This window comes from Diorhabda carinulata, chromosome X, assembly GCF_026250575.1.
Source record: "Diorhabda carinulata isolate Delta chromosome X, icDioCari1.1, whole genome shotgun sequence".
NCBI classification, from domain to species: Eukaryota; Metazoa; Arthropoda; class Insecta; order Coleoptera; family Chrysomelidae; genus Diorhabda; species Diorhabda carinulata.
Genome location: NC_079472.1, coordinates 50,073,443 through 50,101,406, shown reverse-complemented (window position 1 = coordinate 50,101,406; position 27,964 = coordinate 50,073,443). Strand labels below are relative to the sequence as shown.

At 31.9% G+C, this 27,964-nt stretch overlaps 2 protein-coding genes across 3 annotated transcripts in view; one reads left to right on the top strand and one right to left on the bottom strand.

Moving 5' to 3' along the window:
* The window catches only part of LOC130902811 (heat shock protein 75 kDa, mitochondrial), a 30,638-nt gene extending 8,879 nt beyond the window's left edge, over nt 1-21,759 (top strand). Inside the window, exons 7-12 of the mRNA XM_057815147.1 lie at nt 565-712; nt 13,178-13,302; nt 14,524-14,711; nt 14,826-15,057; nt 16,523-16,595; nt 21,524-21,759. Of these exons, the coding sequence (XP_057671130.1) occupies nt 565-712; nt 13,178-13,302; nt 14,524-14,711; nt 14,826-15,057; nt 16,523-16,595; nt 21,524-21,625 (868 nt within the window). The 3' untranslated portion in view covers nt 21,626-21,759. The remainder of the gene's footprint in view (nt 1-564; nt 713-13,177; nt 13,303-14,523; nt 14,712-14,825; nt 15,058-16,522; nt 16,596-21,523) is intronic.
* Nucleotides 633-26,840, bottom strand: LOC130902810 (Fanconi anemia group D2 protein). Of its 2 annotated transcripts, XM_057815145.1 has the most exons (14): nt 26,780-26,840; nt 12,075-12,215; nt 11,564-11,996; nt 10,148-10,547; nt 9,157-9,568; nt 8,500-8,627; nt 7,922-8,150; nt 7,375-7,705; nt 6,915-7,229; nt 4,809-5,030; nt 4,043-4,213; nt 3,506-3,984; nt 2,745-3,101; nt 633-1,004 (listed from the first exon to the last, which is right to left on the bottom strand). In XM_057815145.1, the coding sequence occupies exons 2-14, from the start codon at nt 12,191-12,193 to the stop codon at nt 782-784; spliced, it is 3,819 nt and encodes a 1,272-aa protein (XP_057671128.1). In that variant the 5' UTR covers nt 12,194-12,215; nt 26,780-26,840; the 3' UTR covers nt 633-781. The 2 variants fall into 2 exon arrangements, with proteins under 2 accessions (XP_057671128.1, XP_057671127.1); XM_057815144.1 differs by lacking the exon at nt 26,780-26,840 and having other exon boundaries at nt 12,075-12,599.
* Nucleotides 26,841-27,964: the final 1,124 nt, after the last annotated feature.

Here is a 27,964-nt window from a genome sequence, read left to right as displayed (position 1 = left end):
TTTAAAGTTCGTTTATTAAAAATAATTAAATACCGTGTAACTCATTAATAAAATTTATATTACATATTTATAAGAATGTTTGGTCTGGGAATTAAATACTGAACACACTGTTTACACTACTACTACACCAACACTGTCTGACGAGCGTTTCGATAACCAAGTTTTCGTCTTCAGAGACTGAATGTAAACTAAAATCTTGGCCCTTTGTCCCTTACTCACTCTATAGTTTAGTATTATAAATGTGAAGATCCCCGCCAAGGAGGTTTTTTCTGCTGGATTTCATTTTCGCCTATAAAACAGGTGAATCAAGTTATTAGGTTTTAGTTTAACTTCAGTCTCTGAAATGATAACTTGGTTATCGAAACGCGTGTCAAACAGTGTAATTGTGAGTGTTGATGTAGTAGTAGTAGTTCAGTATGTATATCCCGAACGGTTTCAGAAATTCCAACTTAGTCATTAGAAACTAAATAGTTAATCACCAGTAATATTTCAGATTACTTATGAAATACCATGAATATATTATTCCCATTACCGACTATTAAACAAAAATTTTATTTGTTTCAGTAAACTTCGTGACGTTCTGACCGCAAGGGTGTTAAAATTTTTACAAGAACAACTAAAAAAGAATCAAGTAGAGTTTGAAAAATTTTACAAAGACTATGGTCTCTTTATTAAAGAAGGAATCATCACAAATTATAATCAAGCTGAAAAGGTAAGTTTTCAGTATTAGAAAATACAATATTTACATATTTAGAGATTCTCTAATGTTTGACAATATATCTTAATCGAATACTTCACTACTAACTGATGCATCATCGTCACGTTCCAAAATACTCATGGTGTCACTATCATCTGATGGCAGTTCTTCATCACTTTCTCTAGTATTATCTTCTGTGATAACTGTACTTTGGGAAAGAATCTCCTCTCCTTGTAAATCTCTATTTCTCAAATTACCCATCCAAAATGCAGTGGAACAATTGTTGGCAACCAAAGCCGCTTTAACTCTGAAATATTTGAAATTAAATAAATAAAGTAAGAAAACATTTACTTAGTTGACAAATAAAAGAAATATGTCGTATCAATAGAATTATATCCATTATACAGTGTGATGTCAAAATAACTTTTGAATCACAGCATTATTATAGTTACGATTGGTAGATTACTAAATTAAGCACGTTTTAATAGTACCAGTTTTTGTTGCCCAATAAGGGAATGAAGATCTAAAATTAAATTTATTACTATTCACGGGAGAATGCTGGCAGAAGAATACGAAAAAAATCAACCAAAGATTTGGATACAAGAATTGCAAAAAAAAATCAAAAGAACTGAAACCTAAAAAAGTATGATTCAAGAAAGAATCCAATGTGGATAATTTTCTGTAATTGCAAACATATTGCTCACAACGAATTTGTTTAAGAAGATGGACGACAAGAAAAAAAATTCAAGTATTTGCTGGTCAATCACCTAACAATTAAATTCTCCCAAACTTGGAAACTGAAAGGAAATGACCATACCAACAACCACAATGCAGGTGGTTTAAGAACAGATTGCGCTAACTCTGTAGACAAATTGGATAATGAAAGTCTTTTCAATCATTTCAACAAATGACTCATATCCTCTCATATCAGTTGATGCCATTTTGATTTAAACAGCTTTGATTTCTCAACTTCTTTTTGAATTTGTTTGTGACGCTAGTTTGGATTTGTTAAATAGTAAATATAAGCCATTATATGAACAATTCAGAAATGATGGAATAAATAATATCATGATTTCTTTGTTTACAAAAAGGAAAATGTGAGTAATAGAATTGTGGAAACAAGTAAACAAATTCATGATGAGGAATTACCAGATTTTTTTGTACTGCTGTGTACCCTAATACACTAATAATAGAAAATTCTCATTCCTTGGAAAGGGTAATCGATGACAGTGATGAAAATTAACTTTTTGTAAAAATAAAATTAACCGAAATAAAACAATGTTTTACGTATACAGGAGAAAAAATAGAATTAAAGATATGTCAAAATTATGTACGAAGATTGTTCCAGAAGTACCTGGTCTGACCTAAAGAATGCGGTAGTTGCTTGAAAAATACCACTGTATTAAAAAGTACACAATCCATACAGCATATGTTTCAAGTTTGAAGAAGCCACATTGTTTAGTATTTGTTTGGCAGTCAACAATAATGAACGTTTTCAGTGTATTTGTGAACATGGAAAAAATTGATCTTTAAGGCATTTTTTAAGCGAAGAAATAAAGCAAAACGGCCCCATTTGGCTAAGAAAGTGTTGTTTCATCAAGACAATACACCAGATCACACATTCGTTATTGCAATGGCCAAAATTAATGAATTAAAGTTTGAATGGCTACCTCATGCACCGTATTCGCCATATTTAGCCCCTTCGGATTATTTTCTGTTCCCAGATTTGAAAAATTGACTCGATGGTCAAAGATTTTCCAACAATAAAAATGTGATGTCGGCAGTTAATGGCTATTTTGAAAATATTGACGAAGATTATATTGAAAAATAAATATATTTTCTCCCAAAATTTTTGTGTTTTCTTTGTTGTTGGTGCAGGTACTTCTGGGACCATCCTCACATAAATCTTTATCGTCAATCTTCAATTCATATGAGTTTGAAAGCAAACAGTTTTAGTACTGCAATTTAAGACGGGCTATTACCACTATTACAGTCATTGGGTACAAAGTGAGAAGTAAACAAATATATAAATATAAATATTACTCACCTATAAACTAACGATTCTAATATTAACCTAAATTGCGGAACGTATGCCACGAAACTAGAATCTTTAGTAAATTTTGTATAACAACACAAGTGATGTAAAAATCTTGTACAAGTTTGCATTGTCTTAAAAATGGCCACTACGTCATCTGGCTTGGATCTCAACATTAATTCCATCATAGGTATACCATGAGATAAGAAGAATTTCAATATTCCAATAGATTTTTTCAAAAAACAAGCTAAATTAATTTTGGTGTCTTGAATTTTTGCTACAGTCATCAATCCTTGCATAGTAACTGTAGCATTAGTCCAAAGAATTATGTGTTGATTATTAGTTAAAGCTTCCGCCTCTGCTTTTATCCTAAAATTAAATGAATAAGTGGGGCTTATAGAATTATCAAAATCTGTGTGATACATTTATTATTTCATGTGAATTTCATTTTAAGTGAAAGAGTAATCGATTTAATTGGTTATATATGATAAAATCTAGTCACATCACATCTCCCGAGGCCCCCTTAACTGCAAAATTGTAGGCGATAACCCACTTTACTCACACCTAGTTATTCCACTAGTTTTCAGATACCTAAGGTAAACAGTATAGCTATTTGTGAAGTTGAAAATAACAATGTAACCAGGATGAATATCACAGAGGGTTCCAAAAATTCCAATCTACTGAATAAATAATATATATGTTATAGATTAAAAAAATTATTATACATAAACATAATAAAAATCACTATAATTTTAAATATATTGTAAACATACCTGTTCAATAATGCATTACATAAACCATTGTAAAATACGTGAAAGTTCTGCTTGTTAATGGCGCATAACATCTCTAAACTGTCTTCTTTGCTATTCAAATTTCCAACTTCATCTTGTAAAGTACCAACTAACGCAGCGATGGTTTCAACATTGGCACTGCTAAGATAAGCTTTAACCAAAATGTCTATATTCAAATTAGAATTTCTACCACTCTCTAATATTCCTTTGGAATTGTACCAACGTTTAGAAAGTAGTTTTTCAGCAACTGCAGATATTTTCTTCTGTATCTCATGTGTGGGTGTTGTAACTGAATAAAGTGCTTGCATGATTTTGATCAAATTGACAGCATGTGGCAGTTCAAAACATTGTTCATGTAAACCTGCAAGTCTATTTATAAATTCGATGGTTAAGCGTTGAGCAGAATGTAGAGACTGAGTTTGATCTGTGGAACGGATACTTTTTAACATATTTTTCAATACCTAAAAGAGTAAAAATTCATTATAATTCAAAAATCATTGAAATAAATGTAAAATATACCTCGAGATTACTGGAGTGTTGGAAACCAGTCCAGCTGAATATCAATAAAAAACATTCCATAATTAATCCGAAACATGTTTTGTAATCCAAAGCTGATGGAGAAAACATTTCTGCCCGATCTAATCTTCCATCCGATTCTTCTAATAATTTTTGTAGTTTCTCAACCATAACCTACAAGACATTAATTTAATAGGGCATTCCAAGACTTTATGATACCAGTATTCCATAACCTTTGATTAGTATTGTTTGAGTTATGTTTTTATGTTTCTTAAAGAGGCTCCCGCGCGAAATGTCGAGAAACAAGATATATATTTTTTGATAGTGTAGAGTATGAAGAATCCAACTGTACCCTTTTCTATATGTGTTATAGATCAAAATCTAAAAAGAGTCTAGTTCAAAGTTCGCTTCTTTAACATGAGCTCTTATGGGAGCCATGGTTACATTCTTTGATTACAAATTGAATCAGAATTTCCGCGATATATTAGTATATAGATTTGATTGGTAAAAAATGAATCTTTCTAATGGTGTCAGTCGTTATGGCAGTTATTGAACAAAGATATGAGTTATTAGCTAAAAATTGTTATTAGTCAATGTATATCCAGTAACTTAACGGAAACGTCAAAGTTGTTTCTGTCACCCAAGGAAAGCTCGCAAAACTCAACCACATTTTTTTGTTTCTTTTTGATTTTGTCTAATTTTTAAACAAAAAGGAATTAATACACAGAAAGCTACATATCTATCAAATAATTTAAATTGATTCAATTACCTTGAGATGTGACTCTAAATTCGGCAATATGTGACCCACATCTGTTATAATGTGTAGTGGTATGACTTCGTTTAAGTGTGAAAAACCTGCGTTTTTCCTTTGGGTGGTTATCGCTAATTTGGAAACTAAATCCTCCAGTAGAAACTTCAATTGTTCTATGTCCAATGTCACTGTTTGGGTCAATGGTGTCGAATCGTCATCAGTGGGTATTTTTAAAGGATACTATAAAAAATAATTCAATTTTTTTTAATAGAATTTTTCATATTCACACGAACATAGTATAAACTTAATATTAAAACTATGAAATCATAAAGTGGCAGAAATGTGAAAACGACTTTGCCTAAATCTCACTATATCAGATAGATTTTCTAATTTTGATCTTTGTTAACTATTATATAGATATTTGATCGGCGAATTAACCAATAGTAAATTAGGGAGACTTTTCTCACTGGAGAAATCTTATTATGGATAGCGAAGCTTACAATCCGTAAAAATATTTGTTTCTACATTTAATTGTTCCTGATATTTGATATTAATTCATCAAAACCGTCACAATAATGACATGACAGCTTGATTGAAATATTTATTTTAGAAGTATTTAATTGAGAATTGCATGTCACTGAGTTGATTTGTTTAATAGAGAAAAAATATTTGGGACTAGTAGGATATATTTCTAATGCAAGGCATAGCTGTTACAAAAGACAAAAAGGTCCGATTTGATTCAACCCACTAGACTTAACATCATCTTGACAAACCTCCGACTAAATATTTATTTTAAAAATTTGGAATCGACAGTTGCATGTTTATTTTTTGTATAAGTTACCGCTGCTATAAGAGACAGAAGATACTGGTTGTGCACCTTTCATTTTATTTTTGTAACTTTCCAAATATTAACAAAGGATGAAAACAAAGTAATGTAAAATTTGGAAGCATTTTATTATATGTAAATTTAACAGCATATTTTTTCTATCACTTTTTTAAGCATTTTTTGTTTAATTCTGAACAGACTATTTACACTACCACTACCCTTACCTTCAGTCTCTGAAAACGATAACTTGGTTTTTGAAACGCGCGTCAAGCAGTGTAAACGTGAGTGTTGGTGCAGTGGTAGTGTAAATAGTGTGTTCAGTAAGAATATCACCAATGGTTCCAGAAATTCCAACTTAATTGTTTTTATAGACTTTTATAGAGTTTTTCGTAAACAGTCAATTTCTCTAGAAACAACGTCGTCACCTCAGATATTTAAATCCGTCACGTTCCGTGTTGTCTCATTATCCGACCGTTAAATTGAATTCTACAGCTGTTGTGCTTTTTTACTATGTCGCCCCTTTAAATCAGTTACCTTTTGCATCTTTCTCATAATTTCGTTTCTCCATCTTACTGGTACATCTTTAGTATTTAATCGGGGACTAAACTGTATTTCAAGCGTGTTTCACTAACAAGATTCAATCTCTGGAAACTACAACTTGGTTATGGAAACTTGCATCAGAAAGTGTAGTTATATATTTGTCAGCCTGGTTGTAGACGTAGTCAGAATCATAACACAATAGTTGTGACTTTTGTTTTGGAACTAAATTCAGTCTTAACCATATTTCATAGTAGAATAGTGGGCGGCCAAGGGCCGTTAAGTACATAGGCCTTCTGATAGGCCCGTCGTGTCCCACTTGAAATTACCAAATGTCGATGTCCTTGAAAAACCGATCAGGCGCTTTATCTTGAACCTTTTGACAAATTAAAATTATTCATAATCAGCCGAAAAGGTAGAAACTACGTTGGCTTGGTTCCCCTGTCGGATGGAAACCGCTTAATGGCCCCAGTCACCGCGTTAATCAAATCCAGCAGCTGTTCTTCTGTAAAGCTGGTATCGGGTTATCCTGGTCGACTCACCCATGTAGGCGCGTCCGAGTAGGGGGTCTGCTGGCTCTCCTCACTAACGTCAAGGTCCAAAGACCAATAGTTTTAACCATACAGTTATCATATTATTTAGATCATAAATGATGTGATCATAATCTATGCACAACTTTTCAAATACATGCAGTCTAGTTGAGAACATAAATTATAAATGTACAAAAATTTAAAGATCAGTTTTGTCAAATAATCACTTGCCTTAAGTAATAACACAGTATCTGTATCCAAATATCTGAAATTCACTTTGTATTCTGTTCCATTGCAAGATTTTGTTGAAGAAATTTTCCTTTTATTTTTTTGTAACGCTACAGTAGAATTAACAGAATCGTCCATGTCTACTGCTGTAGCAGACATTTTAGATTTCTTCTTTGGATTTTTTCCTTTAGTTTCACTGTTATTACTTATTGTTGTTTTGTTTCCTTCCAAACGATAATCAAAATAACTGGCTGGAAATTTATGTTCAGGATCTCGTCCTATGCACTTACGTAGATTATTTTCCACTTGAAGTAAATTCTGTAAAATGAAAATTAAAAAGATTTTTAATCTTGTATTTGTCTATTCCCCTCTAGTTATCTTGAGCATATATTAATGCTAATATTTATTCAAGATATGCTGTAAATAAAGGACTTTTGAATACAATATGGAAAAAACAAATCACCTCTAATCTTTTAACAACCCGAAACCGCAATTTCTTATTCTTTTGTGTAACAAATCCGCTAATAAGTTCTCTAAACCAATTCGTGCAGTGGAATAAACAATCAGCCACTTTCTTTACTTGATCGAATCCTAGATCGTCTACATCATCGAATGTGGGTAAAATTACGGAACATCCTAAAAGAGCATCTATTGTCGAAAGTTTACCGTCCTGTTGACGATAGTGAAGCAATCTCAATAAACGGAAATGTGGTGCCATTATCAAAATCGCAGGATTTTTTGTTAAAGTTAATCCACTTATATTGATTCCCATGGTCGTGTCCATTTCACAAGAACTAAAAAATATACAAATGAATTGGTGTTATTGCTTAATAATTGAGTAAAAATAACTTCTTGTATCTGTGAAAAACAGATATATATTTCTTTGTATAAGATGTAACCTGCCTTAGATTAACAAGTTGAGTGCTTTAAAAATCATAATTATTATACACAAACTAGAAAAATCCACAAGGTAAAATTTATGTAGAATTAAGCTACAGCTGTGTACTCACCTATTGAGCATATATTGAAAACTCATTTCCAAATCATCGATGGGTGGTGGTATCGTTTCTGACACGTATATTTTCCGGAAATCTGTTGTAATTGTTTCATACAACCATGCCAAAAAGAATTTATCCAAATGATGGTTCAATATAAGCATTGATGCTAGTTGATCATAATAAAGGCCTAATAAATCGGGATAACCTGTACAGCAAATATTAGCAAGTTCTAGTATTGATCCTAAAACAAGATATTTTTATACTTATAATCAATCTTGCAATTTTCCACCAAAATCACAACAAGGAATAACACAAAAAAATTTATCAAATAAAAAATATAAATTTTCACAACTTTTAAACAATTGTAAAGAGTTCTTGAACTGTAAGCAATAAAATATTTGAGGTAAGAATTTTAACATAAATCCATTCGTGAATGTTATATATTTATTTTTGAAAAATTAATAATAAAAAATTTAATATAAACTTTTGTTATAAACGTGCAACGCATTGTGAAAATCCCTGTATATTCTATTCAATTCTAAATTAACACATGAAACACGTATAATAAATAAAAAGTAATACACTGTTACCTGCTTCCCTTGCTGGACCTTTTGGGAGATCTGACAAATTTTTAATTGGAGTTTGAGGTAGTTCATATGAATCATTTTCATCTGTCCTAGCTATATTACGTGCCATAACTACGGCCGATATAATTCCCCTAAAAATATTTGTATTATATATTATTTCGACTCATGATATAGTGCTTCATGTATTTATATATGTGTGACCAATTTTTCGGCATAGTTTTCCTTTATTTTCAGATCTCCACATATCTTAATTTTACTAACCCTAACTTCCTAGCATTATCCTTTTCATAGACCTTCAAGTTTTGAATCTTTTGTTCTCAATCTTTGTTATCGAAGTTCGGGAACTATCTGGATGAATGCATTGATCAAACATCAGATATTTTGATATCACATAATGCAAACATTATGAAGAATTATTAGCAAGTACTAAGATAGTTAAAAGTACTAATTTTATAATATCAAACTATATTTTATTCATAAATATGTGGTGTTACTGTTAACTACCACTACACTAACATAATCATCCTGTTATTTACCCCGATGATTAAAAATTATTAAAATAATGAAAAATTGGTTTTCCTTTTCTAGCTATATGCCTACTAAACTTTATTAACATTTTTTTTTTCAATATAAACATTTTATTAGTATTCTGTAATGTACCTGTATTTAATTGATTTCTTTGTACTACCCATTTGCTTCCTTACAATAATATGAATCTCATTTTGCACTCCTGACATTGATTCATCAGCATTTGGGCCACAAGACAAACTGCACAATATTTCAAATACCATTTTAACATTGTTTGGTTCGAATACATCCAACTTATCTAATAACCTCAATAATATTATTATATGTTGTTGTAATTTTTCTTTGGCTGATGTAAATGATGATATAATTTTCAAAACAGTCGTCACTGTAACTTTATCACTAGCGCCAGTTAAGACTATTAAACTATTCAATATTTCTCGTCTGAATATTGATTCTGTGTAAATGTGGTTAAATAATAGATGAAATAGTGTTGAGCAAAATTCTTCGATTATTGGATCACTTGAAAATCTGACTAAACTACAACCTGAAAAATAAGATGTTTCTACCAACACCTACTATTTGAAATAAAAAAATGTGTTCCATTTTAGATGAGATTGCACTGTATCTCAGCTATTATTAAAGATACAGACTTGGTATTTTTTAAATGGAACACCATGTATATTTTAATGTAAAATTCTTTTACACATGCATTTAATTATTATTTTCTTAAAATGCCATGTGATTTAAACCCATTTATTTAATTATATTAATACAGTTTCAATTCTCCTTAAGGCATTTATAATCATATTGTCTCTAAAGTTTCTGAATGCTTCTTCGGTTGAAGCTCGGAGTTCATATTATTATGCCGATTTACATAAATCTTATTTTTTAAGTATGACCATACAAAGAAGTCTATAATACTTAAGTCCGACCCGTGTATTCAGAAAAAAATTTTATACATGATGTTCCATTTAAAAGTACCAAGTTTGTGCCCAATCTTAAAAACAGTGCTCATAAAAACTACTTGTATATATCTTTAATAATAACTAAGATACAGTGCAGTCTAAACTAAAATGGGAACAGTGTACATACTACTAGTCTGAGTATAATAAAAATATCTTACCAATTTTCACTATAGAAGTAAAGTAGTCATTTAGAAGTTGTTGTGGAAGATATTTGTCAAACATTTTTTCCAGATTATTGATTTTGAACAAACCAGAATGGATACGCTTTTTAATAATAGCTTCAATTATTCTCTTCTTAGACGGCGTCACATGATACAACATAAACATTATCAGATAATCTACTGGTTTATGATCAGATGATGAATTTATACTTGAAATCATATTCAACCATCCTGCATTTGATGAAAGTGTAAAATATTGTAGTTTGTTGAAAATTAATATCTTCGCAGATTCTTTCTCCTTACTATCCTCTAGTGTTAACATTAACGAATTTAGAGCATTACGTATTTTTAATAGAACTGGCACGGAGTTTTGAGATTTGGAATCTGACATCAAAAACTAAAATAATAATATTTGTTAAAAGAAAAAACAACACAAGGCATGCATAGATATATTATATTTTCTATTAAAAAATATATAAAACAGTTTACAAAAGAGTTTATATTGTTGATATTTCTTGTGTACCAATATACTTTAACTTAAATGGACACGTGAACAAACAAAATTGCATATTTTGGACTAGAGAACAACCTTAATTAAAACACCAAAAACCTCTAAATTCTCCAAAATTAGTGGTTTTGATGGTAATATCTTCGAGCCCGTACTTTGTTGGTAATGCACATGGCAATTCAGTAACTTTAAACTCTACAGGATATCTGAAAATGGTGCAACCTGTCATATATTCAATGAACTTCTCAAACAAATTAATCACACACATAGGAGATAATCCAGGGCCTCTCCGCAGCTCAAACTTGTGTAGTTTGTCTCAGTTTAATGAAATGTTTATGGAGTTGGAATAAATAAAGGAAAAAAACACATTGCTATAACCCTATGCGACAGATGGTTCAAAAACCACCACAGTAGCTGGCACATCAATAATTGAGGCTTGTACTAAATACTCATCGTTACTAGGTTCCTTTCCAAGTGTCCCACAAGAAGAAATTCTTGCTCCCATATCATTTACTCATAGCTGAAACTCTTTACATAAAAAACCTGTTATAGCACAGATCTAACCTCCTTAAAGCCAGTACAAATATTAGAGTATACAAGGAGTACTCTGGAACTAGAAAATGTAATGCAATGTAACCCCTAATCTACATTTTAATATAAAAGTTTATGGTTTAAATAAGCTTAACATATTCATATAGCTACATAAACTATTTTTAATATATCAATTCAATTTTTGAGCAGTTTTGTGTTAGCTAGGAAAAAATCTCATCAATACAACAACAAATATCAACAATAATCATTAACTCTAGTGACCTTATATCATATTAGTGAAACAATTGACCACTTTAATTAGGCATAAAATCAAATTCCACTTCTTAAATTTTGTATAAATAATATCAACTTACTGATAATAAAATTGGAAAATCTTTCAATGAAGTACCACTATTCATTCTGTCTAATATCTGACCTTGAACTTCACTTCTTGTAGTAGGATCTAGATCTAAAGCATTCAAACAATCAATTACAGCTCCTGTTATTTCAGTCTTGTCATCTAGTAATTTACATAACTGCTTAGTAGTTTCGCTAAACTGACTATCTGGAATGATTTCCGGGATTGTATCTAAAATTTCCAACTGTGCAGGATAAGTTGCCACATCCAGAATATCTATTAATTTTGTTGTTAACTTTTCTGGTTCTTTTATGTAAGGTAAATATCGAAAAGGGTTCAACAAGGCACGTAACCATGATGTATCTTCAGATGAATCTGCGGAACTTGTTATTTCATCTAAAAGAATATCTGTTACTTCTGATTGAAGGCACTCCACTTTCAAAAAAATTCTGCAAACAGAAAATAAATATAATAATATTTAATGAACATTGGAGTTATGCCAATTATTTTTTTGGTGGTACTGTTACCTAAATAAACTATCCTGTTCTATTCTCCTAATTGAACTTTCCATTACACCATCACTCTCCCCTTTTTTGAGGTTAGTTAATGCTAATGCCTTTTTAAAATATTTTTCTTTCTTACACATCAGCTTTAAACCTGTTATAAAACTTTGTAAAGCTTTATCAGAATTCTCTAAACATTTTTCCAAATCCCTTACAACCAATGATTGCTCTTGTGTAAGAATATGTGGTTCATCTTCAAAGCAAAGTATTATTCCGATTTCTTTTAAAGTTGATTTAAATTCTCTTATTTGATATTTAAGATCTTGGGATCTTTGAAAGGTTTGATTTTGTGAGGTTAACATTTGAGACATTTTGTATAGTTGTGATTAATTACAAAATATATATTTTACGAATTTCTTATAATTTAGAAATATGTTTAAACTACAACACATCAAAATATTAAACACTGAATGAAAATAACATTTAAACATACAGATTGGCGGTTATAATCTTATTTAAACTTAAATGTCATATGACAAATAGTTAACTAAAATAGATCTTCTCTTCCTCTTCTTCTGTTTGACCGTGAAGAACTTTGTTCGTCAAATAATATAATTAGCTAACCGTTTCGATATTTGAAATGATTGCGGTTAACAAGTTAACAATTAAATTCTCCAGTGAGAGTTGCATATAATTCTTGATCAATTATTTAAATATTCATATTCATTATATTTCTATCACACGTGATTTCGAATATTGAATTCTGAATCCCATGAATTTCAAGTTTTTACAAGAATTAATACAATTATCTCCCAGACAATGAATACATAAGTATTCGAAAGCTCGGAATATATTGAAGTTAGTTATTCCCAATAAGAAAACGCTTAAATATTTATATTCGTATTCATAGTAGGAATGTGGCAAAATTAAATACTAAAGTGTACTAATTTTAATATATTTCGAAGTTTCGAATACTTATGCATTCATCGTCTGGGAGATAATTAGTTGAGATATGCGGCGATTTTGAATTATGTTATTTTTTGCAAAAACATTGAGTTTATAGATTTCAAAATTCAAATCAATCAATTCTATCAAGAGTCGATTTGTTATATTACGATTTATTACAGGAAAATGCTGCAAATTTATTATTATTTGAATCGTCTCACGAAGAACCTAATAAAAAAATAACTTTGAATGATTATTTAGCAAGGGCTGCAGATAAAAGGACTATATATTACTTAGCCGCCCCGAGGTAATAATACCTTTGAAATATTATTGCACTGTTTAAAGGACTAGACAGAAGCATCTACAAAATTAATGTACCAATCATATTTTTTCGATATTCTTCATTTATTAATGACTTACTGCACGACAAGTAGACCATGTAGCATATATTTAACAGGGATAGTTGTTATTTCAGTTAACTATAATATCACATAGTCATGTTTTGATAGTAATTCGTATGAAACCTCGTTTTAGACTAAGCTGTGTTAACATTTTATTAAAAAATGCTGATAAAAACGTTCTCTCAGTAACAGGAGAGTCACCAGAAATCTGCTAAAAAAATGAATTATTAGATGTTCGAATTATCGGTATATCGTCTCGAACGACTAGAAGTCGTTTACACGAAGCAGGGTAAAGCAACAGAAGACCATCCAAAAAATCCTTGCTCACCAGAAAACACAAAGTTCAGAGATTAAATTTTGCAGAATTGCAGAGCGAGCCTTAAAGATGTAAATGAACATGTCTGGCGAAGGCAACGAGAAATGTTTGCCAGCTGTAATATCTGTCCTAAAGTGCCTTTTGGTTGGCTCTAAAATATTTTGCTTCGATTTTCGTACCAAATTAGTTCCTATACGTACGAGGTCTATGAATGTCCAATATTATTTAGACAAAATTAATGTCGAACATGTAATGCCTTTTGCTTTTTTTGGTGGTCCTAAATTTTATCTATGCAGGACAACGCTCGGTCTCACGTGGCTAGACAGGTTATTAGCTACTCAACTATCTCAAAAAGAGGATTCGAAGTAATAGTTCCCCTGTTTCTAATCACAACCAACTCATAGAGGTCGCTATAGAAGAATGGGAGAATAGACCGCAAGCTTTTGTTGAACACTTGAAAAAATAAGGCAAATGAAGGTTATGTTAAGGTTATATTCGACTAATTTGTAGCTTATTATTATTCCTATGTAACTTAGTTTTATTTTGTATTTATATTTTAAATATTTAGATTAATTAAGTGGTGCTTTAATTTTGTCCAGGACTTTAACTATATTCACATTTATTTTCCTCGAGAATTTTATACCTATCAATATATTAAAATCTATTTTTGTTTAGGACGTATTGGAATATTGCTTTGTCTAGTTCTTATCAAATAGGATGGAAATATGTTACTGCATATCCAGTATATGTTAACTATCCAGTAGGACAAATACCATTTTGTTGAAAAATAAACATCAATGTTATTTTCTAGCCGAACTTTAGCTGAAAGTTCTCCTTATTATGAATCTCTTAAAACTAAGAAACAAGAAGTTCTATTCTGTTACGAACCCTATGATGAATTAGTATTAATGCAACTTCAACAGTTCAAAGGTTATAAGCTTGTTTCTGTAGAAAAAGATATGAGAGAAGATAAAAACGCTAGCGACCTCACAAATTTAGGTAACTTTAATATTATTTTATAAATTGGGAAAACTTCACTTCATTATTAGTATAATATATTTAGACGAATTTTTTCAAATAAAAAATACTCATATATTATTAAACTATTTCTAGGAGATGACAGTTTGAAACGTAGCGAAATAAATGATCTATCCAAATGGATAAAAGAAAAATTGGGCGATAAAGTTACAGCTGTAAATGGTACTACTCGTTTAGAAAATCATCCGTGTGTTGTAACAGTGGAAGAAATGGCAGCTGCTAGACATTTTATCAGAACACAGAGCCACAATATCTCAGAAGATAGACGATATGCTATTTTACAACCCAGATTAGAAGTCAATCCTAAGTAAGTTGGTATAAATATCATTTAGTCTTTTTAAAATTATTGATATCAGTAAACTATTATTTATAAACTCTATAATGATATTTAGTCTTAATTCAAGTAAAGGTTCCAATTTCCAAAAAAAAGAGGCAGAAATATTTAGAAGATGTGATAACCTGAGAAGAAATCGGCGTGGCTCTTTATGATACCATGACGAGGTTTGACTTTATCTTGGTGATTCATATAGTTGAGGAGGAAACTTTATAAACAATCCACTAAAATCGGATAAATACCATTCAGTTTGAATTTGAGACTACAAGTTGTTATATAATAATCATGAAATCATATGAAATACTGCTCAAACTGTCAGGAGAGTAGTAAATTTTAAATGTACTTTTAAAACTCTTACATTATACTACTGCTTTTACTGATTATAAGGTTTATTCTGATCAATAGTTGTGCTGACCTCAAAGAGTGTAGATTTTTGTTCTTACAGGTTCATCTGAGACACCTATGGCCTTAAACAGGGGCATGCTTGGCCCGCAGGTACCCACCACGGGCGCAAGAAAAAACTGTTTTATTTTGTTTTCACTTTTCTGATTTTGTCATCAGATTCCATATACGAGTCTAAATCCAAATATTAGTTACAGTAGCGGGGCACTCACCTTTAGAGGTCATGGGTACAACCGCACTCCTCGTCTCTTTGATACCATACAATAAAAGTGTAGGGTCATCAGATTCCCTATAAATATGATTACTAAAGCAGTTTCAATACACTTAAATGAAGATGAGTGCTTGGTCTTTGTCCAGTATTCAGCAATGGATATGACAACAAAATTGGCTAAGTGAGAAGCTAATTGCTTGAACTCGAACTAAGAGCTCTTCAATCATTTTTTTATTATTGCTTTGGTTTTAGCATCATTATTATAGGGGTAGGGGCGCATCATATGTGTGTCTGGTATGGTATAACCAGCTCAAGAAGCCCTAAAGCCTGCCTAAGGTCCCGCATTGGCTAGGGTCGGTCTTGCTGAGACATCTTTAGAATGGTGAAGCATTCTAATAGTAGAAGAACTAGCATTTCATCTTTCTGTTATACTCACCTAAATAAAATGAGAGATCTTCACAAGTTTTGTTAAATGGACAAGTGTCACATGAGCATCATAATTCTATGTGCTTTCTATTTTAAGGAGTGTGATTAAACGTCAGTGAGAAAATTGAAATCAATAGGTATCCTAGCAAGAATGCAAAATAGTAAGATAATTGCAAACTGTGGTGGCCAAGAAATTAACTGGACATTTTGTCTACTTTTACATATGAGCATTTTTCTATTCTTTGGCAATAAAAGGCGTTAGTGATCCTTTTTCGCAAGAATATTGACTTCATTCCATTTGACTCCTCTGTTCAGGACTCTGTTATTACTGCCATTTCCTAAATTCTGCATTTAATAAAAAACAAAAGTATTTGTTTTAATACTGTTTATATATTGTAGGCATCCAATTATTAAAAAAATGTATAAATTGATGAGCAGCGATCCAGTACTGGCTGAACTCCTTGCCAAACAGGTAAGATATTATTTGTACTAAATTTATGTATTCAATTAATTAAAATTATAAATAGATTGTTAATATTTACATAAAAATCTATTTAAAAGGAGTTTGTAAGCTGGAAAGTGTTTCAGAAGTAATTAAACTTGTTAACTAAGTTGAAATTTCTGGAACTTAACAATTATCATCTTCAGAGACCAAATATACTGACATAGGTGATCAAGGATGCAGGTCTGTTGCTGCTGCAAATCTGATTGACCTGGGGACGCGAAGGTTTATGAATAGTGAACTTTTCACATAATTTCCAGATATTTCATGTAGTCCATGTATAAAATTGTGTCTACCGGGCGAAAATCTGTTTGTCCGTTGGGTCCCAAAAATGTTGAACAAGAGCTATAAAATGAAATGAAGTGCGTTAGTCAAATGGTATTATGAGGAAAATAGAAAATTAAAACAGTCATAACAATGCACAAGCAATCTTCTAACAAACTAAAAAAATTACACAGACTTTGACCAGGAGGAAAACAATGTTTTTTCGAGATAAAGCCGTGCCTGTTTCATTGGACAGGAATAACGATAAAATGGGAATGTACTGTGACACCCTGTGTCGTATTTGAATAATATGACTATAGTTGAAATAGAATGTATTTGATCACCCACCTTACAACTCTGGACTAGCACCGGTTGACCTCTTTAAAGAAATATGGGTGTGATTAGGTGGTTAACTACCAATGAAGATCTTTAAGACACTGGAAGGACTCACCTGAGCTCACTAGCAACAGACTTTTTGCAGAGGGTATAGGAAAACTGGTGTTTCATTATACAAAATTTCTTCCTTCATGATGACTTATAGAAGAATAGGTATGTTTTGGTAATAAAATTATCATCTTTGTCTCTTATTTATGACATATCGGAACTTGTAATAGAAGTTAATGTTTTTAAATTACAGTAGAATCGCAATTATTATACAACTCAGTTATAAGGATTCCTGTATATTCAGATTACCGAGGAGATACAATAACATATTCAAGTGACAATTACCAAATAATTTAAACAAATTGAACCACATAGTATATTTTTACTCATATTATTCCTTGTTTAAGTATTTTATTAATTCAAGGAAAAATACTATATTCCAATCATTGTTAATCTCAATAATCACCTAGCTGTATTAGTACATAAAAAACCCGATTTTCTTCATTCCATTATAAAGATTTTCAACACAGTGATAACAATTTGTGAGGATAATCAAGTTTCTAGGGTAAGGGTGGCCAACCAGTCGATGACAACTACACAAGTCTGCAAAAAAAAGTTGAGAGCTGTTTTGGTTTTTCTGTGTGCTACTTACGTTTTTGGGTGTGCTGCATCCGAAAAATGATTTTCATTTGCTCGTAGAACGTCACGTTTTCTGACAATATAGGTACAATTTATTTTAAACAAATTATTACTTAAACTAAAAGATAAAGTAATAAAAAATTGTTTTTTATTTATAATTGCGTGACAAAACTTATTTTTTCATCTAAAATACATTCATTAGTAAGCACTAAACACAACATTTCTTGTTTCCAGCGAGACTCCTTTTGGTACATTTTCGCTTATAGGAAGCATCTGGAAGGTCTCTCTGAAGTGTCCAACAGTAGTCTGTCATCATTCTCCATTTTCCCTGGTATCTTTTTTCTATATTTTTAATATCTTGTAGAAATTGTTCACATTGATCTTCACACACATCATCTAAATTTTCTGGAAAGTAGTCGAGGTGGAAATGAAGAAAATGAACTTTTGCACTCATTAAGCAACCTAAATACTACCTCAAATTATTTAAAGTATAAACTCCAATTTTTTATATTTTCTTCAGAATATATGTAGAAATTACATTTTCACCACCTATTTAGATAATCATCTTTCAGGTTATATTTTTGAGGGATTTCCAATACATTTAGACATTTTTTCAATGTTTCATCTGAGAACAATATTAGTTTACCCTTAATTTGTTTACAAACGAAACAAATTAACGTATCTCCCTTGATAACACTAACAGTGGACTTTCAATATGTCTGATAAGATGTAAAAACCATTAAAACTATCTGGCTAAAGAAGTAACATGCTTTTATAGGTCCCCCAGTAACATATATAAAATTCAGTTTTTATACTATAACAAAAGTAAAATTATAATTTATTACAGCTTAGGGGAGTCTGGCAAGGGGTAGGATCTGTAAAAAGTGCCCGGCAATGGAAAACATGATTTCTACATATATCCTGTTGAAAATATAAAAAATTGGAGTTTATACTTTAAAGAATTTAAGGTAGTATCTTATACACCTTCACTACCTTTTACCTGACCAAGTAACCACAATCGGAACTAAATAGTCGGGGGTCTATCTTACCTGAGTAGGAGACATAAACAGAGAAATTTTCAGCTTTTATAAAATAACGAAGGTCTGGGCGTGGCGGGCTCTTGCTCTATAACAGAAACTGTCAGACGAATTCACACACTTCCGCACAGAAGACATTGCACTAAACTTAACCAAGAACTATAAAACAATGACGAGTTAACAAGTAATTGTATCGCGCCACTTTTTACACTATCAGAGCGCGCACGTTCAAGTTACAACTTGTTTATGTTTGTTAGGTTAGCTCACACAGGGCGTTCTTTATTTAAAAAGTAATGATACGTTATGACCTGTATACATTTAAAAACAATAATCAAAATAAAATTGTACTTATTTATTCATGACTTCAAGTTAGCTCAAAAATTAACTTTTTTTGATTAAAATTTTGCGGCTTGCAAATTAAATTGACGTTCTGAAATTTTTTCAGTTTTCAGAACACCTAAATACATAAAAATCAGTTATAAACATCTAGACGGCATTACCAACTGCAGCACGTATAATTTTTCAAAGGACGTTCCGTCACGTTACGCAATATAGATCTCTTTTATTTTCGACACACGATGAATTAAGCGGGAAGCGTGTGAAACACGAGGGCAGGACGGTTTACAGCTGTTTCGAAATACTATGATTGACCGTATATACACAATAAGTGAAAACATTAAAAACAGCTACAAGAAGATATCGTCCGCTGTGTTGTTTTTTCGCTATAACTTCACTATTAACAGATGTCACTGGCACTACAGAATTTTCATTGTCTAGTTCTTTAAAGATTTCTCGACTTATAATAAGTATGATTTCCTTGAAAGGAAAAACTCGTAACATTGATATATTCACGGAACTCAGAGCATATATTACTTTTTATACATTTTACAACATACAACTTTTTATAAACTTGTCTGCTTTAAACAAAGCAGATAAAAACCGAATAGAGGCTTTCGAAATGTGGGTTTATAGACTACTCTAACGAGTATCATGGACAGAACACCGAACCAACGTATCCGAATTACAAGAAATTTGTCCACGTACAAGGCTTCTAAACAGAATAAAACGCATGTATCTGAAGTAGAAGGAAAACGCCCAAGAGGTAGACCAAACAAAACCCTTAATAAATATGAGATTGAATCATGCCTAAAAGATTGCACAGGATAGGCAAGCATGGAAACAACTGCTGAATCAAAAACAAATGGTGTCATTTCATCCTTTGGAGTATAATGGGAAGAGGAGATAAACTCGTTTCAATGACAACAGAGAAGGCACTTGTAATAACTGGTTAGTATGAACACAAAACATGTTATGGATATTTCTTTCAATATAGTAAATAATAAAAAGTAAGTTTCTACGAAGGCGGCTACTTTTACAATAATTAGGTGGAAGGAATCAGATTTGAAATTACACACTGACATAATGTCGTTGATCGAATCAAGTTTTTGTAAATATTTCGAGATATATTGGACGAAATAATAAAATTTCTTCAAAAGAAGTGTGATGATTTACTGGAAAATTAAACACGTGAAATCTGGAACTATGACGCAATAATAAAACAGTAGAAGAAATGATGAGTTCTATTGCAGCATTTCAAACAGCATCTATCATAGTCGACAACGAAAATAAAAAATTTCAACAATTTGTAACCATTAAGTATCATATGGAAAAATATACTACCTTAAACCTAAAGCAGTGATATCAAAATTGGGTGATTTTAAAAAATTGAGCGATTGGTGGAATTCATCAGTTATCTGGTGAATAATTCTATTGATCATAGTGATATATATATGAACTGGCTACAAAATTTGCAGATAAATTTCAAATGAATCCCATGATAGTTGGCGCTACGGTCCTTGAAGAACCTTAGCCTTTCAGACAACTATTCTCCATTCTTCTCGATGTTGTACTTTTCTCCGCCAATTTCGGACGCCTAGTTCTTTTAGGTCCTGTTCTACGTTGTCCTGCCATCTTATGCGTGGTCTGCGGTCTTTCAACTTTTGTCGGTATGCCAATTTGACTCCTTGACTATCCGGCATCCGTTCAACGTGACCAAGCCATATTAATCTCGCACTCTTGATCTCTGCTAGCAAGCTGGGAGTAAATGTCAGCGGTAGTACGGATGCGCCATTCTCCTTGGATTTCTCCAAGTACTTTTCTCTCCAAAGAGTAAGTTTTATTCGTCTAAAGTCCCCCCTCTCTCTCTCTCTCTCTCTGCTGCTTATACTTCAAAACCAGAATAAAATTATTACTCGGCGCGGCGACATATTCGATTCTTTAAATTTAAATTTCCAACTACAAAACTGATTTTGCTGATTTTGTTTCATTTAAGATTTCAAGAGATATATAAATGGTAGATCGCACAGAATTTTTCAGTATATAATAGATGTTAGGACCTTCTAAATTCTTTCTCTAAATTGAGGAAAATTTTTTTTCCTTTTTCAAGATATCTTAATTATGGAGGTGGAATGTAGTTCTAATAACGTAATAAGTTGTATAAATTGCAATGGCTTTTCACAATACTACAATATTAAACTTTTTTTATACTTGAATGTAATCACGATTTTTTTTCAGTTATTTGCCAATTCCATGGTGGGAGCTGGACTAGTAGATGATCCTAGGACTTTACTTACTTCAATGAACGATCTTTTGGTCAAAGCCTTGGAGAAACATTGATAATTTTTTTATTAAAATAATCTGTTTTTCTCATTCCAATTTTCTTCCTACTAATCTAATTATATTTAGTGGGATCACATTTTCCAGGTTTAATTTTTCGTTGAATGATAATAAAAACGTTTATTGAAGAAATAGTAAGATTTTCATTATTTTTATTAGGTAGATAGATATTGATGACTCAAAAGGATCAGTGATCTCAGTAGTACTATTCTTATTTCACAAATACAATGTCCCCTCAAGAAGCCATTGGACATTGACTATGGTGAGGGTGAGGTGACTCAAGGGCCGCTAAACTCGGGCGCGCCTATTTGGGAATGAGGAGGGGGGCGGTGCAAAAGAGCAAAGAAAAGTTTATTTTTATGGGCTATATCTAAAATGGAGCCCTAATCTGGTGTCGCGAACAATGCCTGCGGGAAACCTGGCGAAATTCTAAAGGCACTCCTTTCCCCCCGAGGCTCTGAGCAAACAGGGACAACGGAACATACTACCCCCAATGTCCAAACTATATCCGGTGGTTTTGACAAGGCCCGATTCAAACGTTTTCACATCAATTATATATTATAAATATAATTTTTATTGAATGAGAGTAATAAATATGAAAATTAAAACAGGTTGGCTTGGTAAACCTTAAGCAACTATTTATGAAGATACTGAACAGTACTTTCGTACTACCGCTACACTAACATTTACTCAGTTCCTTGTTGTCCGACGTCCGCTTTGATAACAAAGCCATTATCTTCACAGTCTGACGATTGACAATGGTAACTATGTTATTAAAACACTTTTCTTTTATATCTCTCTATAAAAATTATAGTTCCTTCAATTCTCCTATTACCGTAAGAAGATATTTTATTTGATTATCATAAAAGTAGTTGAGAGTTTTAGAAGAAATTTCAAAGTGAATTATGTAGACTAGGTTAACCATATATGTTCATTAAATAATTCTCAAACTTAGTGTTTCTAAAGTCCATTTATTAATATCTCTAATTATTTTGAAAATGTTATATAGGTCATGTAATAAAATTAATAAAAACAGATTTAAAAAACACCTTGATTGTTCACTAAAAAAAATAATAGTTAAGCTAGTGGGTAATGGGTGTTAAAAGTTGATGAAAACAGTATATGATCCAATGCTATGGATCTCTTAAGTAAGATAGCTGCAGTGAGGAGAGTTCGGGTACAAGTTACTCCAAAATATGGGTTCTAATTATTAAAATGCCAATGCTTTAAATATAAAAAAGACCGGTAAGGAATGTAAATTTACTTACCTCAGATCTTAACCACTTTACTTCAAACAGTTTTTTCAAAACATGTTTGTTAACCAATTGGCAGTTTTTTTTAATAACAAAAGCAAGGGAAATCAATACCCGCGCCTCTGAATAGGGGTGAGAATTCTAACAGCTTCATTCCGTTCTAAAAATGCTCATACTCGTTCGAAGGTACAGTTAAATCTCTTGCAATTGCGAACATATAACCAATTGCGAATACTAGAACTTGTTGATTGAGTTGTCTACCTCACAGGAAAATTTTCAAATTTTTTGTACTTTTAATATTAAAATTGAAAAATATATGAACTAGGGACCATATTTAGATTTCATAGGCCCGTAAATAGTTTTTAGTTCTTAAAAACCCCTTATTCTATTTGAACACCAAATTATACATGAATTTACAAGTAATAAGCAATATCACCCTAAAGTGGTTAGAACTACCGCCGATCCGGAAGAACAGTGACTTAAATGGAAAAAATAATTTGCAGTTGACAGCATATAGAATTCTTATCGTAGAAGGCACAACTGTCGTCATTTGATGCTTACAGCGATTTTATGAAATTTTTGTCGTTTCATAAATAAAAAGAAAGAAAAAAAGAACTTTGGAAACTCTTTTATATAGCGCTGCTAAATGAAGGTAACAACAGCTAATCTTTCGATGCTCATACCTTACGGAGGTTCCCCTTTGTATGGGATGTTTTTTTATATTATCTATGGAATTTTTTGCCCATTTTTTGAATTATTTTCGATTAAATCAGTTGTTTTAAGAGTCTTGATCCATTTTTCTGGGTGTTCCAACTGAAATACGTCTGGTTGCACCCTATGCTCCCAGCTTCATGTTTTACAAAATCATTATATTTTATTTCCAGTTGTTCTTCTATAACAGCAGGAACCCCTACAGAGAAGCGTCTTGATTCCTCTAATGTACGTACTTTCTACGGTAGATTTCCTTACCTACCATTACGGGCACATATGCAGATAACACATCAATCTTAGCAAGCCACAAAGATCCGGTGAAAGCCTACAGATACAGTTGGATGAATTACCAGTCTGGCTGTACAAATGTAAAAGTAAAATCAATGAGACTAAATCTGTCCAAATAAACTTCACTCTAAGAATAGACAACTGCTCCCCGCTATAAACAATATACAAATATCAGTTGTCATCAATCACAAAATACCTATGAATGCATTTATGGACCTGAAAAAAACATTGTTAAGAAATGGGAACAAATATTTATACTGGTTAATCGGAAGAAACTCCAATCTATAAATAGATAATATGTTTTTGTATATAAAGCAATCATTAAACCAATATGGGTGGAGCCGTGAAATTGTGCAAGCAAATTCAATACATGCATAATTCGGAGAAGTCAATTAAATATACTATCAAAGAGACGTTACGCGAAGATCTAAACATACCTTATATTGAGGAGAACATTAAAGAAAAACGCAATAAACTCGAAAATCACATAAATAGTGCGGTATCTACCCATTAACAATTAACATAATAATAGAAGTTTCAAAGTCACCTAATAGAAGGTTAAAGAGAGCCTTTTCACCAGACAAAACCTCAACACGTCACAGGAAAAGCTGAAATACGTTACGCCAACACCTCAGCTCATAGAACAATATGTATTCTGATTGCTAATAAATAAAACATAAAAAATAAACTTAGTAATTGTAATAAAAAGTAATTGTAAATGAATTGAAGTATGGTGAGTTGAAAAATTTCTGACTCGAGCAGTACATTCATGAAAATTTCAACGACTTGCATTGTACAAAATAATGTAGTAAATATAAACTCAAAGAAATTTATCCTGATGCTAATGTGGCCCCACCGTTATTTGAAAAATTCCAACGGGAACTTTTTCATACATACATACAGATAATTCCACTAACCCTGCATATACCTAATAGGTTGCATGAACTTTAATTATGGTCCAAGTTCAATAATTTTCAAAACTGATCACACTGATCAGCGAGCACGGTCTTACAAACAGTTAGTCATGACTAACGTTCACGACGATCCTTGTCAAGAGGTGGGTTGAAGCAATGTATAAAGAATATTATTTATACAATGGTTGAAGTGAACGTTGAAAGAATTGGCGCCATTTTCAAAACAGATTGCAACCATGAGGGTCTATCTCATTATTTCATGTGGTATGAAAATATGATAAGTACTTGGAAGGATTATTGTGACGCACCACTAAATATTTTACTATCGCTGTAGAAGAAATTTTGATTCTACTTCTGATTTGATTTTGTACTAAAGGTTAATATTAATAAGCATAAGTTTCAAACTTTCTGGATGCTTAAAATAGACACTACAAAAACATACAAGATTAGAAATATTTGTGGCAAAAATAGACATTTTTGCAATTATATGCAACATAGTTCAACACCATTATAAGTTAGAAAGCCAACTTTATTGTTCTAAAATGTCAACACACTCAAAAATCGCAACTGTACTTTAGCTTCAAATAACACCACTCCTAAGTTTATAACAGCAGCGTATGTGCTAATAATATGATGAAAATATCCTCAACAGTTACTTCACTAATTTTTGTATTTATAAAGCTTCAAAATCCTCACAAATTGAAAATCAAACACAGTAATATGAAATATTAACGAATAACGCCATTAACCAGACCTCTCAAGAGAAGGACGGGGATCCTACAACCGTGTGCTCTCTGTTACAATTTTGGACTCATTTTTGCTTGCCTTCGCGCATTGTCCCTTCCATTCGTTTATCCAGTTTGATGTAGTTATCTCTGACAAATTTTCTAATTTGTTGTATCGTACTTCTCCCACCGTTCTATTTCTCTACTCCTCCACAACTATATCTATGGTTTAGTACGTACGAACACAGTGAGTTAAAATAAAAATTTTGACGTTTATATGGCACGAACTAAAAAGTGAAATAAGAAACGTCACTTGCCATTAGGAACTTTTCAGCATTGATTTCGGTCGTTAACTTTGTTAAATAAAAACTACAAGTATTTTGGACGCTCGGTGATTCACTGCCTTATAGTTTTTCATCATTTACTATCTGGCTTTTCTGAAACTATGATCCTGTATCGGATAAATCACCTATCAGCTGAATACGGATTCTAGCCCAGCAGGAAACGAGTTAATATTAAAGATAGAGAGAGAGAGAGAGAGATGTATGAGAGCATGCTCGAGTGGAACCGAACTGCTGATAGAGAAAAATAGCATCGGTATACCCATATATGTAATACTCCTATATGAACAGTCTCTATAAGTGGTAGGTTTACCGAGTAAGTGAAACAAATCTCTCTCCTCCGGGCGTTTCAGTTAGTTCTGCGCATCTTTTGCGCGCATGAAGCATGCGCAGTATCTGTGTCTCGAACGAGAAAAAAATGAATACTGTCGGCACCGTTTTTTCCCATAAGAACTGTCCATATAAGAGTATTACATATATGGGTATACTACTCTATGTTCCTCTAACCTATTGTGATTGAATCACCATGACATATAAGTTTTGAGTGGTGGGAGCGGCAAAGGAGGAGAAAAACAAATGTTGATTTTAATTGCAAGGAGAGGCAGAAAAATAGTGGTAAACCATCGCTTTTACTCTCTTTTCCATGAGTAAACTTCCTACTACATGCAGCTATCTCTATCTTTAATATTAAATCTTATTTTCAATAGAACTTAACCTACAAAAACCTTTTATTTCTATTTAGTTTCAAGCGTTAATTTTTTACATGACTTTTCATGTTTATACCCTTACAGTTTTTCTCTCTCTCTCTATATATATATATATATATATATATATATATATATATATATATATATATATATATATTAATTTTATGATATATTTTAAGAATATAATAATTATGATTGAGCAGTTGCGATTTTACCAAATTCTAATATCAACAAGCTGTTTTTATGTAATAAAAGCTGAAGGAACACAAATCACAAGCCTCAACAATCTGTTAATTACGTTGCTTAAAATAATTGATCGTAGAAAAAAATTTATAACGTCTAAACTACACAAAAACAAAAATAAAACAATCAGCTGATCTCGCACTTGAATTAAATCACTAATCCACTAAGCGTTCATGACGACTGAAATACTCTTTCGGGTGTTCCACATAGCGACTACGGTCGTGTTCGCGGCTAGAACGTCACTCATGACGTCATGACTAACGTTCACGACATGATGTAAAGCGAATTCTCATTGGCTGCTTCTCAGCTGGTGCGCTATAGCACACCTTTTAGTCTTTACATCATGGATCTTTGTCAAACGCTAGGTCGAATTAGCGAAGAAACAAAATTTTCAAAACTCAAGCAACGCAAATTATGACCATGAGAATCTATTTCATTTTTGACGCAGTATGAGATATTATAAGTATTTTTGAAGCATTATTGTAAATCAGTTGAGCACCCCACTAAAAAATTCAATAACTTACAAATTATAACATAACCTCTTAAAGCTTTTCCTTCATTTTTTCTATTTTGCTATTACTTAATATTTATCTCAATGCTCAAAACGCCTCGTAATGGTATCCATTTGAGCACATGATTATAACGCTGCGAACTATGTGGAAAAGGAAAGATCGTGATCGTAAACGTGATTGTCGTGAGTGCTTAGAGGAATGCAGGATCATATATGTAACACGTATTACATATATGTGCACCATATAAATTCAATGATCTTATCATAAAGCTATGATCCAATCAATGCAATCAGTTCCCGAGCACCAGAGAACATGAAAGTTTGGAAACGAAGCTTAGCGATTACCCACTGAATATGAAGAATATCTATGCGGGTTGTCAACTTTCCGATAATACGTGCAATTCAGTTTTAAATTAAAAATTAAAGTTGATAGTATTAACTATGAAGAAATTTTAGCGGATTCAATACTAATTTTCGAGATGGAACCCTTGGTTTATTGGTTCCACGAACTTATAATAAATTTTGGGTATTTTAAAGCCATACGGAAATATAGGTTTTTTCCTCATGCAATAAATACACAATACTGCTTCTTAGAATTATGGAATAAAGTTTATTCCTTCAAGCATCCGTGAATTAGATTTTGATA

What these genes read in the sequence shown, in the direction of transcription:
- LOC130902810 (XM_057815144.1), bottom strand. Translation starts at nt 12,421, where the DNA reads ATGTCTCAAATGTTAACCTCACAAAATCAAACCTTTCAAAGATCCCAA. An exon ending in ATTTTCCAATTTTATTATCA is followed by an intron (nt 10,548 to 11,563) that starts GTAAGTTGATAT and finishes TTATTATTTTAG; the next exon opens with TTTTTGATGTCAGATTCCAA. An exon ending in TACTTCTATAGTGAAAATTG is followed by an intron (nt 9,569 to 10,147) that starts GTAAGATATTTT and finishes CTTATTTTTCAG; the next exon opens with GTTGTAGTTTAGTCAGATTT.